At 37.4% G+C, this 13,941-nt stretch overlaps 1 protein-coding gene across 21 annotated transcripts in view; it reads right to left on the reverse strand.

The window, feature by feature from the left end:
• CADPS2 (calcium dependent secretion activator 2) overlaps positions 1–13,941 on the reverse strand; it is a 547,933-nt gene that overhangs the window by 26,222 nt on the left and 507,770 nt on the right. For all 21 annotated transcript variants that reach the window (XM_045495470.1, XM_045495468.1, XM_045495459.1 and 18 more), the window contains 2 exons: positions 12,951–13,034; positions 12,820–12,852 (listed from right to left, as the gene is read on the reverse strand). In XM_045495470.1, the coding sequence (XP_045351426.1) occupies positions 12,820–12,852; positions 12,951–13,034 (117 nt within the window). The remainder of the gene's footprint in view (positions 1–12,819; positions 12,853–12,950; positions 13,035–13,941) is intronic.

Genomic DNA, 13,941 nt, shown 5'->3' on the forward strand with positions numbered 1-13,941 from the left:
ACATTAAAAACAAAAATGTTAGTTTTCCTTGGATTGCCTGCCTCAACTACGATCAGTGCTCAAGGCATACAAGGTAAATTTTATTAGTTTGAATAAAATATTCTTAGGAAGATATTGGGCAAAAAATTTAATGGATTACAAAGTGAAATGTAAACCAAAATTTGTGGATTATCCATTGCTTCTACTCATTCGTATTTATCTACCTCAAAGATTTATTTTATTTTAGAAATACAAGAATATCAATGAACCAGTCTCCTAAGAAGAGTCTAAAGTGTGATTCAGATAACTTTCTGAAGGTATACAACATCTGGTGTCTTGTGATGTTAGAGGAGATAGGGCAGTTAATATAATTCCTTCTTGTTAAAAAGTCTACAAAATCAGTACCAGGAAGGGACAAAAATCTGAATGGCTTCCAAAGAGTTTTCCTTCTAGACTTATCTTTAGTTCTTTTTTGTGTTTCATATAGCTAGACTAGTTAATAAAAATACTCATTTGAATGATCTACACTTGGGGTTGATTCATAATCTGTACTGAGGTATTCATCTGATTAGAATATGGCATTAAGGGGCACCTGGGAGGCTCAGTCAGTTGAGTGCCTGACTCTTAATTTCAGCTCAAGACACGATCCCAAGGTTGTGGGATCAAGCCCTCCTCCCCTTCTCCCACCTCCATGCTAAGCATGGAACCAACTTAAGATTCTCTCTCTCTCTCTCTGCCCCTCTCTCCTGCTTGTGCTCTCTTTCTAAAATAATAATAAAGAATATGGCATTAATAATAACAAAATGGTGGAACTAAGGCCCAAGTCCATTGGTCTTGTATCATTTCATATTCATAGAATGTACTTATAACCTCCATCATCAGACTCACTTTGCAAAGTAAATTTTGCAAGGAAATGAAGTGAAAGAGAATATCGTTCATTTAATGATTACTGCTGCAAGAAAAAAGCATAACTGAGTATCATGGCAGCCCCTCTCCTTAAATCAAGGACAAAAATTTCTTACCACTTTTTTGGTGGGGGGAGGGTGCATATTTTATATACAATGATAAAATTGCCCATCTCTGCACCAGTGCACAGTATAGGCAATGAGCATATGTCACTAATAAAACTGAATTTGATTTTTTTGGTAACAAAGTTATTTCTGGGTAATGCGAGTTCCTTCTGGGTAAGGAAGCTCTTACTGCTCTTTTATTTAGCCTGAAGGGAAACATATGCCACATAAATTCAAGGATCCCTTCAAACATAACCCTAATATGACAAAGTTAGTTATCAGTTATAATATATATACTTAAATGTTTTCACTGTTCTTTCCTTCAAGAGCATCCATATACAATGTAGGGAATAGGTTTCAAACCTAAGGGAGGCAACTTATCAAATTCATTCCTTTACTATTTTTCTGCATAATTCTCTTGAGCCATGTTTGAAAGTTTAAATACAATGACATGGATAACCAAGAGAACCCTAGGTTGTTTCTTTTTCTTTCTTTCTTTCTTTTTTTTTTTTTTTTTTTTTTTTTTGCAGCCAGGGGTGGGGAACTATATATCAGTTTTTCCAGTGAAGAGGCAGGGTAATTTGTACAAAGATTACTACTATTAATACTTGAAGAGTGCTAACCCGTAAGATAAGTACTTCTCTCCACGCTTCTCAAACTTTGTCAAAACATCAGAAATGACGACATCCAGGAAACATACTGCCACAGAATGAAAACAGCAACAGAACACTGGTCTACGTACAATGGATAGCATATAGAAAGTTAGCTCAGCATCTGAACCTCAGCCAGGTGCTTGGAAACAAAATACTATGACATATATAATACCAAGCAGTCGGGCACAGCTCAGCTAACCTGAGAGTTACAGAATATACAAACGAGAGGTTTGTTTTCTCCATCATTTCTTACCCTGCTCAACCCCATTTTTATTTCTACCTTTTGAAAGAAAAGTAGGCTTACAAGTTTTATCTAGTCAATCACTTGACCCATCAAGCTCACTGGAAACTAACTTATAGCTAGGAAGACTGGAGAAGAGTGACTTTAAACACTTGCCATAGATTCTAAGGTCATTTTTTCTGTTTTTTTGATCCCTTTCAAGATAACATTGGACAAAATATAACACTGTCCAGGAGGAGTTTATCTTCTAACATCTGAAACTAACAAAACACTTTATAGTTTAAGCCTAAAAGAATTTTAAAAGCTGTTCCCTTTGGCAGACCCAAGGGATATGATCCTGAAATCTGTAGGTTGAGACAGTTCTACAACTTTCTAAGGAAATAAAAATCTCTGGTTGAAAGTGTGAAATAAAGCTCATTTAAAAGTTTAATCCAACAAAACTAAGTGTTTTTGTATTTTGTTTTCTTTCTTTCTTTCTTTCTTTCTTTCTTTCTTTTTTTTTAATTATACTTTCTCCCCTTTTGGCAAATTAAGATCCACTTGCCTGAAAAACAAAACCTAGAATTCTTACATTTCTCATTAGCATTATTTCTTTATCTTTGAGCTGTTTACCTATTCTTGAAACTGTGACATATGGGAATTTCACACCTAGTGAGTATATTTTCATGTAGCTGTGGCATGAGACTATAATCATTAAAAGAATATACACAAGTAAGAGTAACTGCAACAGTTGGTGACATTTACCAATTAGAATTATAGTTCTTTATCCCTCCTTTAGTGTATGAAGGGTAATTATCTCTGATAAATTGCTGAAAAAGATGTAATTTTCCTTTTAAACAGTTTCTACTTACAGTACAAATGTGTTTGGATAGAAGACATTATCACTGGTTCAGTGCTCCTTTGTGCAAAGACTCTGTTTTATGGCAGTAAAATTTACATACTTTGGAAGTCACTACATCTAATTCCATTATTACACGTTATGCATCTAATTTCATCATTAGATGTTATCTTTTATTAGGAAATGAAATTTTGTTAAAAAGTAAAAAAAAAAAAACACTGAACACACTCTGTTAAGGCTTCATTTTTGGGGGTGTAAATGAATGGGAATGCATGTGACTGCTTGGCAGAGACAACAAATTGCTACACGTATTGGTACAAGTGGGTGTCCACTAACCTTATCAAAGTAGAGGTCTATTAAACCTCAAAAACTGTGGATATGGATGAGGTTTTATCAAGAATATTGTAATCTAGAGAGCTAAATTTATTTTTTTTTATTTTTTAAATGTGTTTTTAATGTTTATTTTTGAGAGAGAGACAGAGCACAGGAGGCAGAGGGGCAGAGAGAGAAGGAGTCACAGAATCCGAAGCGGTCTCCAGGCTCTGAGCTGTCAGCACAGAGTCCGATGTGGGGCTCGAACTCACGGAGTGGAAGATCATGACCTGAGCTGAAGTCGGAGGCTTAACCAACTGAGCCACCCAGGCACCCCTAGAGAGCTAAACTTAGAAATCTCTTCTATATTGATAATTATAGATTTCTTAACGAACATGAGAAAATAACAATTAAAACTAGGTAGCAAGCACGCTACGCATTAACTACCACTTAGAGTAAACACTTTTTTGCCTTCCACCATTTACACCTCTGAGATCCTTGGTTCACTAAGCACTAACTTCTCCATCTTGTCTGTTAGGGCAGTAATCTCTAAATCAAAATAGGAATCCTGAATTCTAATTTGTTTCAAAAAAGAACAAAATTTGGCTAACAAAGTTAACACAAACATCACAAAATTCCCCCATGAGCATAAAGAAATCAGTAAGTGTGGAGGGAAATATAGTATGGTGAGGAGCGTGTCTCTGACATTGGCGGCATAAGTAACAGAATACACCAGTGAGTGAGTGAGTTTAAGTAAGGGTGCAGGCTCCAGCAAAAATTTTTTAAAGCGTTAATCACTAGTTAACCTAGTGGGATGAAAATGCCGTTTAGAAAAGGAGAAAAAAAATTCCTTGTTAATTATACGCTGCAAATGCTCTTACTTCCTGCTGCTCTACCTAATCCCACAGGTGCAAGTCTTCACCCTCCCTATTCATGGGTAGGTGGGTGCAGTGCTGCCCCGGTCATTTTCCACAGCAACGGATTTAGATGCAGAAGAAGCCGCTTAACCTTCCATAGGAGGTTAACAATACACTATGCAAACCCGGTCATGGTGTCAGTTTAACAAGGAGACAGATTTTTAAATATACTATTCTAGTCTCAAAGATTAACCAGAAGCTACAGTATAATTGACTTAACGTGAAAGTGCGCTTCTCATAACCTAAAAAAGCTTGCCTTGAAGAAACAATCAAGGGTGGGGCTGTGCTACCCTGATGGGTAAGAAAAGAATCTGCATGCGTGGATCTTGTGAGGTTTGAAACAATTGAACACGTTCTCAGTGTGAAATTGTAGTAGGAGCAGTTTCTATGTCAGCTCTGGCATTTCAGATACAGAAATGGTCTGTAACTGATCATCAGGGAACACAGGAAGTAATTCTACAAACATACAACTTATCCCAGCTATTGTTAACAATATATATCTTTCTTTCACTGTTCAACATATTTTTTCATTATTCTGACATTCATGCAGCCATTTCTACAGTGTTACATTTGAGTGAAAATGTTCTTAAAGTTAAGGTTTTCAAAAAGCATTTGGAGTAGGTTTAGTAAGTTATATGTTCTCAAATATTTCCAAAAATAGGTTTTGAGTATCGCTACAATGATTATGGTGTAAAAAATATATTTTACCAATTTTGTACAAAGTAGAATAATTATATTGTATCCACATTGAAAAGCAAAAGGAAATAAACAGAACTAACCCTTCAAACTAGGTTTATGCCATCTTAAATATTACATCAGCCCAGGAAGAGGAATAATTCATAAAAGGAGAGGGGGGGGGAAGAAATGTGAACGATGAAAATGTCACGATATGTAGTTTTCAAGATTTCTAATAGTAGTTTACCTAACTTTTTAAAACAATAAAACAATTTTCATTTTTCTTAGAAAACCTCCAAACTGTTATTTTAAGCAGTGAAGCAGGCAGAGTCACCTTTCTGTCTGTTAAATTTAGTGGTATTCAAAATTCCATTAATTAACACTATTATACACTTTGACTCCAAATTGGGAAGTAGAAAATTCTGAACTAAAGATAATGGCACCCGCATCCATTTGAAAACGTCTTTTAGACATGGAATATGCATGTTTTAAGTATGTATGTTTCCTTTAGTCCCATATTTCTAAGACAGAGATGGTTCCATGTCTCCAGAGTTCTTGCTCTGGACAAGAGTCTCCTGTTTGCTCCCTGTTGGTAAGCAGCAGGTTCCCAACACAATGCTATGAGAGTATATCAGAATCTGCTATTATTAATATTTGTATAACTTCTGTAGTCATATTGTTTTCACTCTTCAATTCATGTGAATGCTTCACACTATTTCTTCTACATTGTGATATATTATTCACAGGTCTAAGCATTTGTATGTACCAACATACAATATTGTTATTTGATATTTTGTTGTATTGCTGGGGGAAAATATCTTTCCAAAGAGGAGGTTATTTTAAGTATTAAAAGGAATACTGAATAATGGTTTAAAACATTAGCCTGAAACCCTCAAGGAAAAGAGGCAGGTTGACTTTGAACTGAGACTTATGGGCTCAATTTTAATCTTACTATGTCTTGCTCATTTGAGCCTATGGGCTTCTAGAATCTCTCCTGTTATTTCCGATCTGTAATAAAGATCACCAACATCTCAGAGTTTAGAGGAAGAGGTGCTGATACAGGACTACCAGACAAGAAAAGCGCCAATATAAGTAGCACCTAATTCCTTTATACTCTTATTTTCATGAGTAATGATTATAATGATGATGAAGGTTCTCAATCTCAGTTTGTAACAATGGTCACTAACCTTTCCCTTGTCTGTCTACAGTTGTTATGACGTCAACCACAGAAATGACAACAAGGACTCAAAGGCCTGAAATTGAAATGCTGTGGCTATCATTTCATTTAGCTTTTAAAATTTAGATTGACTGGAGTTGATTTACTCAATCCCAATTTGGAACATTTCAGATTTTGGCTCAAAGGAGACCTGAGGATGTTAGAAGCTCAAAGCCAGAGGCAGTCCATGGATTTCCCTTATATAAGAAAAGCCAGCCAGAAAAAAACAAAACAAAAAACAAAGGAACAAAGATGAGAGAAGCAAAATGCTTATCTAGAAAGGGCAATAGGCACCCTCCTCTTCTCCTGGAATGGTGAGACTTCAATCTGGTTCTAGTGTGCATCTCTCCCTCCAGGTGAATATGCCCAGGGGGCAGGTGCTTCACTCTCTGGGTTCTGCCAGGCTCTCAATTGGACATAAAACACTGATATTCAAGCTGCCTCATTTAAGAAATAAAAAAAATATCCGAAGCAAAGGAAGGAAGGAGGGAAAATGCCATGGTTGTTGTACTGACCAACTATAACTTTATTTTTAATTAACAAAAATCCTTATTCAACTTTTAACCATCAGCAATAGGCACTAACAAACATTATTTTAAGTCATCTCTATGCCCAGTGTGGGGCTCAAGCTCACGACTCCAAGATCAAGAGTCCCATGCTCTACCTACTGAGTCAGCTAGGCAACTATACCTTTAAAAGTCACCAGTGATATACATGAAGTGTTTAATATTCTAAAATAAAAGGAAAATAAATGAAAGATGATCTTATTTGTTCACCGTGGAAGGCAGAAGATTTTTCTTTTGGAAAACAATCATGTTCTGAAGCAAGCAATGGGAACTGCAGAGTAGTGTATGAGAACAGGAAGCATCACTCCAGGTAGAAGCAATAACAATCCTATTTATTTCAATAGTGCTTTACCTTTACAAAGAACTTTTATGTTAATATGTTCATTGAACCTCCTAAGAGCCGAATGAGGGAGACAGCACAGGAATTATCCATTATCCTCAGCGCGAAGGTGGGAAAATGGAAGCCCAGGCGTCGGACAGCTAGTAGGATGCAAAGGGTGGGATCTGAACTAAATCTTGGACTCCACAGCAAGTCTGGATATTATAGAGCTGAATTCAAGCCATACTTTGGGGAGGTGGAAGATTAGAAATCTTTGGCAAGTGTCATAAAGAAGAGAGAACATTTGAAAGAATTATTAATGAAGACAAGACAAAAAGAAACCATCTCCATTTCTCAGGACAGAAAACAAGGATCAGGCACCAGCACTGTGAAGCAGATCAATGAGGAGTTTCTCCTTTGCTTCCTTGTTGTTCATGGTCACAGTCATCCTTATCATGTCCTCCAGGTGTCTTTAGCTGTGTCACCTCACTGTCTAGCAGAGAGGTCATATGCAATGTGGGTGCAAATGGAAACAAGACAATTTTCAATAGGCATTGTGGACACACACACATACAGACACACACCAACATGCTTCATAACTAATACAGCCTATAATTTAGTTATCTATAAAATGAGCGAGGATGTTATAAAAACTGCATGAGTCCTACTGCAACGTTCTATCATTCTGTGACTTTTTAAAAAATGTTTATTTTGAGTGAGTGAGTGAGAGAGAGACAGAAAGAGAGAGCATGGGCAGGGGAGGGGCAGAGGGAAAAGGGAGACTCCCAAGCAGACTCCATTGCTCAATGCAGGGTTCTATGTCATGACCATAAGATCATGACCTGAGCCAAAATCAAGAGCTGGATGCTCAAATGACTGAGCCATCCGGGTGCCCCTATCATTCTGTGAACTCTTAAGGTCTGTCCTATTCCAACCTTCCCAACAACAAAGCCCAAAAATGCCACCTAGAAGGTGATGATGAGAAAATGAAGAACTAGGAAAAAAATATTGTGGAGAAAGGAACAATGCCTGTCATGATTGGCCTGGAGTTAGAGGATTTTTTGCAGGAAGACCACAGGGTATTTATGAAGAGTAAATACTGTCAACATAATTTATGACAGTTGCTGTTGACCTCAATCAAGGGGCTGAGGTAGTATTTGTCAGGTTTCTCCATGATAAATCTATCCCCCACCCCCTTCTCATACTGCATTCTTAATTTTTTTTTTTCAACGTTTATTTATTTTTGGGACAGAGAGAGACAGAGCATGAACGGGGGAGGGGCAGAGAGAGAGGGAGACACAGAATCGGAAACAGGCTCCAGGCTCTGAGCCATCAGCCCAGAGCCCGACGCGGGGCTCGAACTCACGGACGGCGAGATCGTGACCTGGCTGAAGTCGGACGCTTAACCGACTGCGCCACCCAGGCGCCCCTCATACTGCATTCTTTAGAAGGAAGTCACTATGCATGGCCTCAGGTTGTAGGGACTCACCCTGCCTCCTTGGGAGTCAAGTATCTATGTTAATTACTGGGAAGTCTTCTTGAGGGAGATTTATCTATCTCTGCATTTATTTGCTCAATCATTTAGTTGCGTGAGTATGGACTAATGGATATTTATTTTATACTTTGGGTTATAATCTAATACTACCTAACTTATTTAGTTGCTCAAATTATCCTATCTCAGGCCCTTGGGAGCTCTTCAGGCTCCTCGTGTGTCTCTTTAACACATCCTCTAATTGTGGGTTTTTTCTTTCCCACACTTCTTTTACTTTCTGTCACTGTAAGATGCTCCAGGCTCATCTGGTAGATTTGCTGCCCCAGTCCTAGCATCTGCCATTTCTCCAAAGAGTCCTGGTTCATTTTACTGCAGACTAGATACTAAGATCTGGGCACTCGGTGCGGTTGTTGCTACTGGGGTATCATTGCTTCTGGGTTCTCCCAGCTAACAAACCAAGGAAATATACGTGTATATCTATATTTCTGCATGTACCCAGCACCGTATTAAGCTCAAGACACAACTTGTGACTCAAATCAGCACTTTTTCCTCCATCTTTTTCAGTGAGATCGCTCCACACATTTGCAATAGAATTAGATTTTTAAAAATACCAGTCTCCTGGGATCTCATGATATCCTAATTGTCCTTTTAAAAATTTACCTATGCTCAGGTTCAATCTTTGCTCCATAAAGTTAGGTTTTGACAAATACCTAGTATTATGTAACCATTATAGTATCACACAGAAGAGTTCCACTGCTCCTAAAAGTTTCCTGGGCTTCACCTACTCACTTCGCTGACCTTGAACTTATGGCAACCATTAATCTGCCTTATAATCTTTATAGTTTTGCTTTTACTATAAGGTGATATAAATAGAATCATATAGTGTGTAGCCTTCTCAGACTGGCTTCTTGCACTTGGCACTATGCCTTTAAGGTTCATCCATGTCTTTATGTGGCCTACCAGCCAATTTTTCTTTTTCTTTCTTTTTTTTTTTTTTTTTTTTTTTTTTGCTGGCTAGTATTCTAATTGCTGCCTTTGTCTATTGAAGGATATTTTGGTTGCTTACAATGTTTGGTGATTATGAATAAGGTTGCTATGAACATTCATGTGCAGGTTTTGGTGTGAATGCACGTTTTCAAATCTGTTGGATAAATACCTAGAAGTGCAAACGGTGGGTTGCAGGTAAGACTCTTTAGCTTTGTAAGAAACTGTCAGTCTTCCAAAGTGGCCGGACCATACTACTTTTACACCAGCAATGAATGACAGTCCCCGTGGTCTGAAAGCCCTGTCAGTATCTTGCCATTGTCAGCTTTTCTTAAATTTAAATTTTAGCCACACTAACGGGTGTGCAGTGGTATCACATTATTTTAGTGTGCATTTCCCTACCAATAAATGATGCTGAGCATCTTTTCATGTGCTTATTTGGTATCTGTAAGTCTTTGGTATAGTATCCATTCTGATCTTTTGCCATTTAAAAAAATTTTTTTATTGTTGAGAGTTCTTCGTACATTTTAGACACAAGTTATTTACCAAACGTGTGTCTCTGGCTTGTCTTTTCATTCTTTTAACTGTGCAGAACAGTTAATTATTAAGTCCAATGGACACTGTTTTTCTGTCATGGAGGTTTTGGTAGTGTACCTAAAACATCATCACCAAACCCAAGACCACATATATTTTCTCTTATGTTTTCTCAGTTTCATAATTTGCGTTTTACTGGTAGGTTTTTGGACAGTCTTGAGTTAGTTTTTGTGAAAGGTGAACCACTGTTCTTTTTTCTTGTGAGGTTCTTCTAAAAAGAATGCTTCAGGGAGGCATATCTGCTGGTGTTTTAGCATAAAAAACAGTAACAGTCAACAGCAACTTACAGCTTTTGAAGTTAATATTCACAGGCATCAGTAATAATCTGCCAAGGCCAGACTATGTCTATGGTTTAGTATGCTCTGCTAGGAGGGGAGAGTGTGGGGGGACAACTTGATTTAATAATGGCGCTGGTAAGCTGGAATTCATCTACAGTTGTAGCTGTTTTCATGCTATGTCTGTTTCCCTATCTCTTTCATCCTGGACACTGAACAGCTTGTGGGCAGGCAGTGTATATTTTTATCATGTAAGCCCAGCGCCTAGCATTTAGTGTTACATAAATATTTAATTAGTGAGTTCAGTGAAGAAACTGAGCTTGTGTAATATAGAAAGTAAGAATTTCCCAGACAGTATATCCCTTTGAATAGCCACCACACCCTTTGGGAAGAGGAGGCATGATTAATTATCATCAGATATTTGAAGGGCTATCATGCAGAAGAGGGATTAGAACCAAGGTAGAATTCATAGAGGTACAGAATTTCAACTCATTAAACGTGAGAGGAGGCTGCAATCACTGAAAAAATTAAAAGAGACTGAATGAATTTTTGTGAGGGATATTGGGGGAAGGGCTTTCGGCACCTAGAAGGAAAATGAATAAACCTCTTTCTGTATCTTTCAACTCTGAAGCTCTGCAAAGTCTAACAGATCTAGGGCAGGGTCAGGTTAAGAACTTCAGAAGCCCTAAGAACGAAAATAATTATTGTTTCCCGTTCCATTTATGATTCAAAATAAAAACAAAACTGTATTATAAAATATGTGCTAGGAATGCCAATGAATTTCATGTGTTCCTATGATTCCTTGTCTTTTTCTAAGATAGGAAATATAAACTATTGTCCTTAATTTTCCCATCCTCTCTTTCGTGCTGTCACTTTGCAAGACCCTACATGTGATTATTTCTGCTTATTGCCCAGTGCTGATTTTCTGATTCTATGTACAAGACACGGAGTATATCAAGACTTCTTTGGGAATCATTTGTAAGATTAAAAAAGCCTTGTTACAAAGAAACCCCATGCAAAGGCAGGAAAGTCCATGGCCTTTTCATTTAAAGTATCCGTTTATACTCTTTTTAAATTTTTAAAAAACGTTTATTTATATTTGAGAGAGAGAGAGAACGAGAGTGAGAGAGCGAGCATGCAAGCAGGGGAGGGGGAGAGAGAGAGAGGGAGACTTAGAGCCAAAGCAGGCTCCAGGTCTGCCAGCTGACTGAGTCACCCAGGGGCCCCACCATTTATACTCTTAACTACAGAGAACAAACTGATGGCTACCAGAGGGGAGGTGGGTGGGAGGATGGGGCACGAAGGGGAGTGGGGATTAAAGAGTACACTTATCACAATGAAAGAAAAAATAAAATGATACAAAAATCCATTTATAATAATTATAGCAGCAATAAATCTGGGGACTATCTAGTCCACAGTATAAAATGTGGTTCTGCATTTTAAAGATAAGAGCTATCTACTACTGGTATACAAAGCTTGCAAAGATTCAAACCACTAACATTCATAATGACAATCTAGATGTGGTGCTGCCCAAGCACAATCTTAAGCAAAGATGACTTCTATTCCGTTTCCATTTAGTTTTAATTTGTAAACTTTATTTCCATTGTGTTCAAATTCTTTGAAAAGTGATACGTATGCCAATACATATATCAAACAGAACATATTAGGCCTTGATCATATACGTGATAGTAGGATGAAGGCAAAAACTAATTTGTCAGGATTATCAACTTAAAAATGCTGCACTAACTTGATTATATTTATCATGAATTTTTTTTTTTTAATGTAGGCATCACACCCAGCATGGAGCCCAATATGAGGTTTGAACTCACAATCCTGAGATCAAGACCCTGAGATGACGTCAAGAATCAGACTCTTTACTGACTGAGTCACCAGGCACCCCTATCATGTGAATTTTCTAATTGCAGCTCATGGTATCTTAATCTTTGAACAGATTTATAGGTTACAAATTATTTCCCAAGAATTTTGTGAAAAACCAAATGTTAAAATAAGTGAAAACTGATTTATAATACTTTTGTGTTTAGAAAACTAGTTCTTTAACTGGTCCATCATTATTGTTACTTTGATTCCTATAAGAAACCTATTACAGTTTTTACATAAAGGGAAGAGAGAGTGAGCATTTTTCTACAAAAAGAATGAGGCACTTTCTATCCCATCCTAGAGTATGTAACTACCCTCTGCAACTGACATGTTCTCACAATGACTTGACCTCCAAAAGAGTTCCCAAGTTAAAATGGACAATATACACTGAAATAACCATGTCAAGCCTTGCCATGAGGGCTAGCACTTGCTTAAGGAAAATAAACTGCTCCCTTAGGAATTGGCACTTACTGTTTTGAAGATTTGAAATAAACCTGTGGGAAACCAAAATTATTTAAAAAAATTATATATGTGTGTGTATATATGTATACACACACATGTAATACATGTAACACACATATACACAGTTTTCTGAGAGAGACAGAGACAGTGTGAGTTGGGGAGGGGCAGAGAGAGGGAGACAGAATCCAAAGCAGGCTCTCTACTGTCAGCATGGAGCCCGACCTGGGGCCTGAACCCACGAGACCATGAGGTCATGATCTGAGCCATGAAACCATGAGGTCATGACCTGAGCCAAAACCAAGAGTCAGATGCTTAACTGACTGAGCCATCCAGGTGCCATGTACATACATACATACATACATATATATTTTTTTTTTCTTTTTTAAAAACAAATGGAAAAATACTTACTGGAACATCAACATATTTTGCAGCTGCTTTCACCTTAAGTGGAAAAGAGATAATTATAAGAATTATTTTCTGAACTGTTAGATAAGTACTGTGACAACAGTCAAAAGACAGAAGAGAACTCAAATACTTACAGTGAATGACAGGATGGATGAAAAGAAAGTGCCTTCATCATATCTTGACAGCTTAGACAACACCCCTTCCAACACTGAAACAAACTGTAATTGTTTACAATGAGTATCTAGAATATTTCAAAATAATAACAGGGCAAACAATCCCAAGACCAACTTCTCCCACGGCACAAAAATGCACATCGAAGCGGTGGTGTTGACTTGTTACATTTACTCTTTCATTTTGAAGATGGGCTCAAAGGTCCTTTTCCATTGCTGGAAATAATACACAAGGTTTGTTTTTGTTTTTTAACAACAAAGAATAACATGTAATAGCAGTCTGGTCACTATACATGTGAGATAATTTAAACCATTAATAAATAACTTGAAATTCCTTAGACTGTTCCTTAAAACAACTTTCAACTTTAATATAGGTGTGTAGAAGCAATGATGGTGACGTTTAATCAAATTCTTTTCTATCGTAAATCACTTGACCATTCCCCAACTTTTTCTATCTATAGAAGAGGATGAATAAAGACCAGATAACAAAAGACATGTGAAACCTCTGAGGCTCTTGTAACACTGCAATCAAGTCTGATATCAATTAACAGGCATTAACCAAGCAGTTCTAATTGGGACATACAAGGATCAAACCTGCTTTCAGAAGCTTACAAAGCCATTGGAGAGCTAGAACAGATAAACACACTGCAGGCAGCAAGGTAAAGAGTACTAGACTGAGCTTCTATAGCCTGATTCCTATACTGACTACTCTGTGGGCTCAGGCCAACTACTGCATCAATCAGTTCCCCCATCAGTTAAAGTGTGTGTGTGTGTGTGTGTGTGTGTGTGTGTGTGTGTGTGTGTGTGTGACAAATTAAATTTGCCTGACAAGTGTTGTACATTTCTAAAATTTTATATTTCTATGAAGTGAAAAGACGTATACACCATAATATGATTACAAATATAGGAAATTACATTTCAGCGAGTGGCAACATTAAAATCTGGCAAGAAGATA

The sequence above is a fragment of the Leopardus geoffroyi genome, chromosome A2, assembly GCF_018350155.1.
Source record: "Leopardus geoffroyi isolate Oge1 chromosome A2, O.geoffroyi_Oge1_pat1.0, whole genome shotgun sequence".
Classification (NCBI taxonomy): Eukaryota; Metazoa; Chordata; class Mammalia; order Carnivora; family Felidae; genus Leopardus; species Leopardus geoffroyi.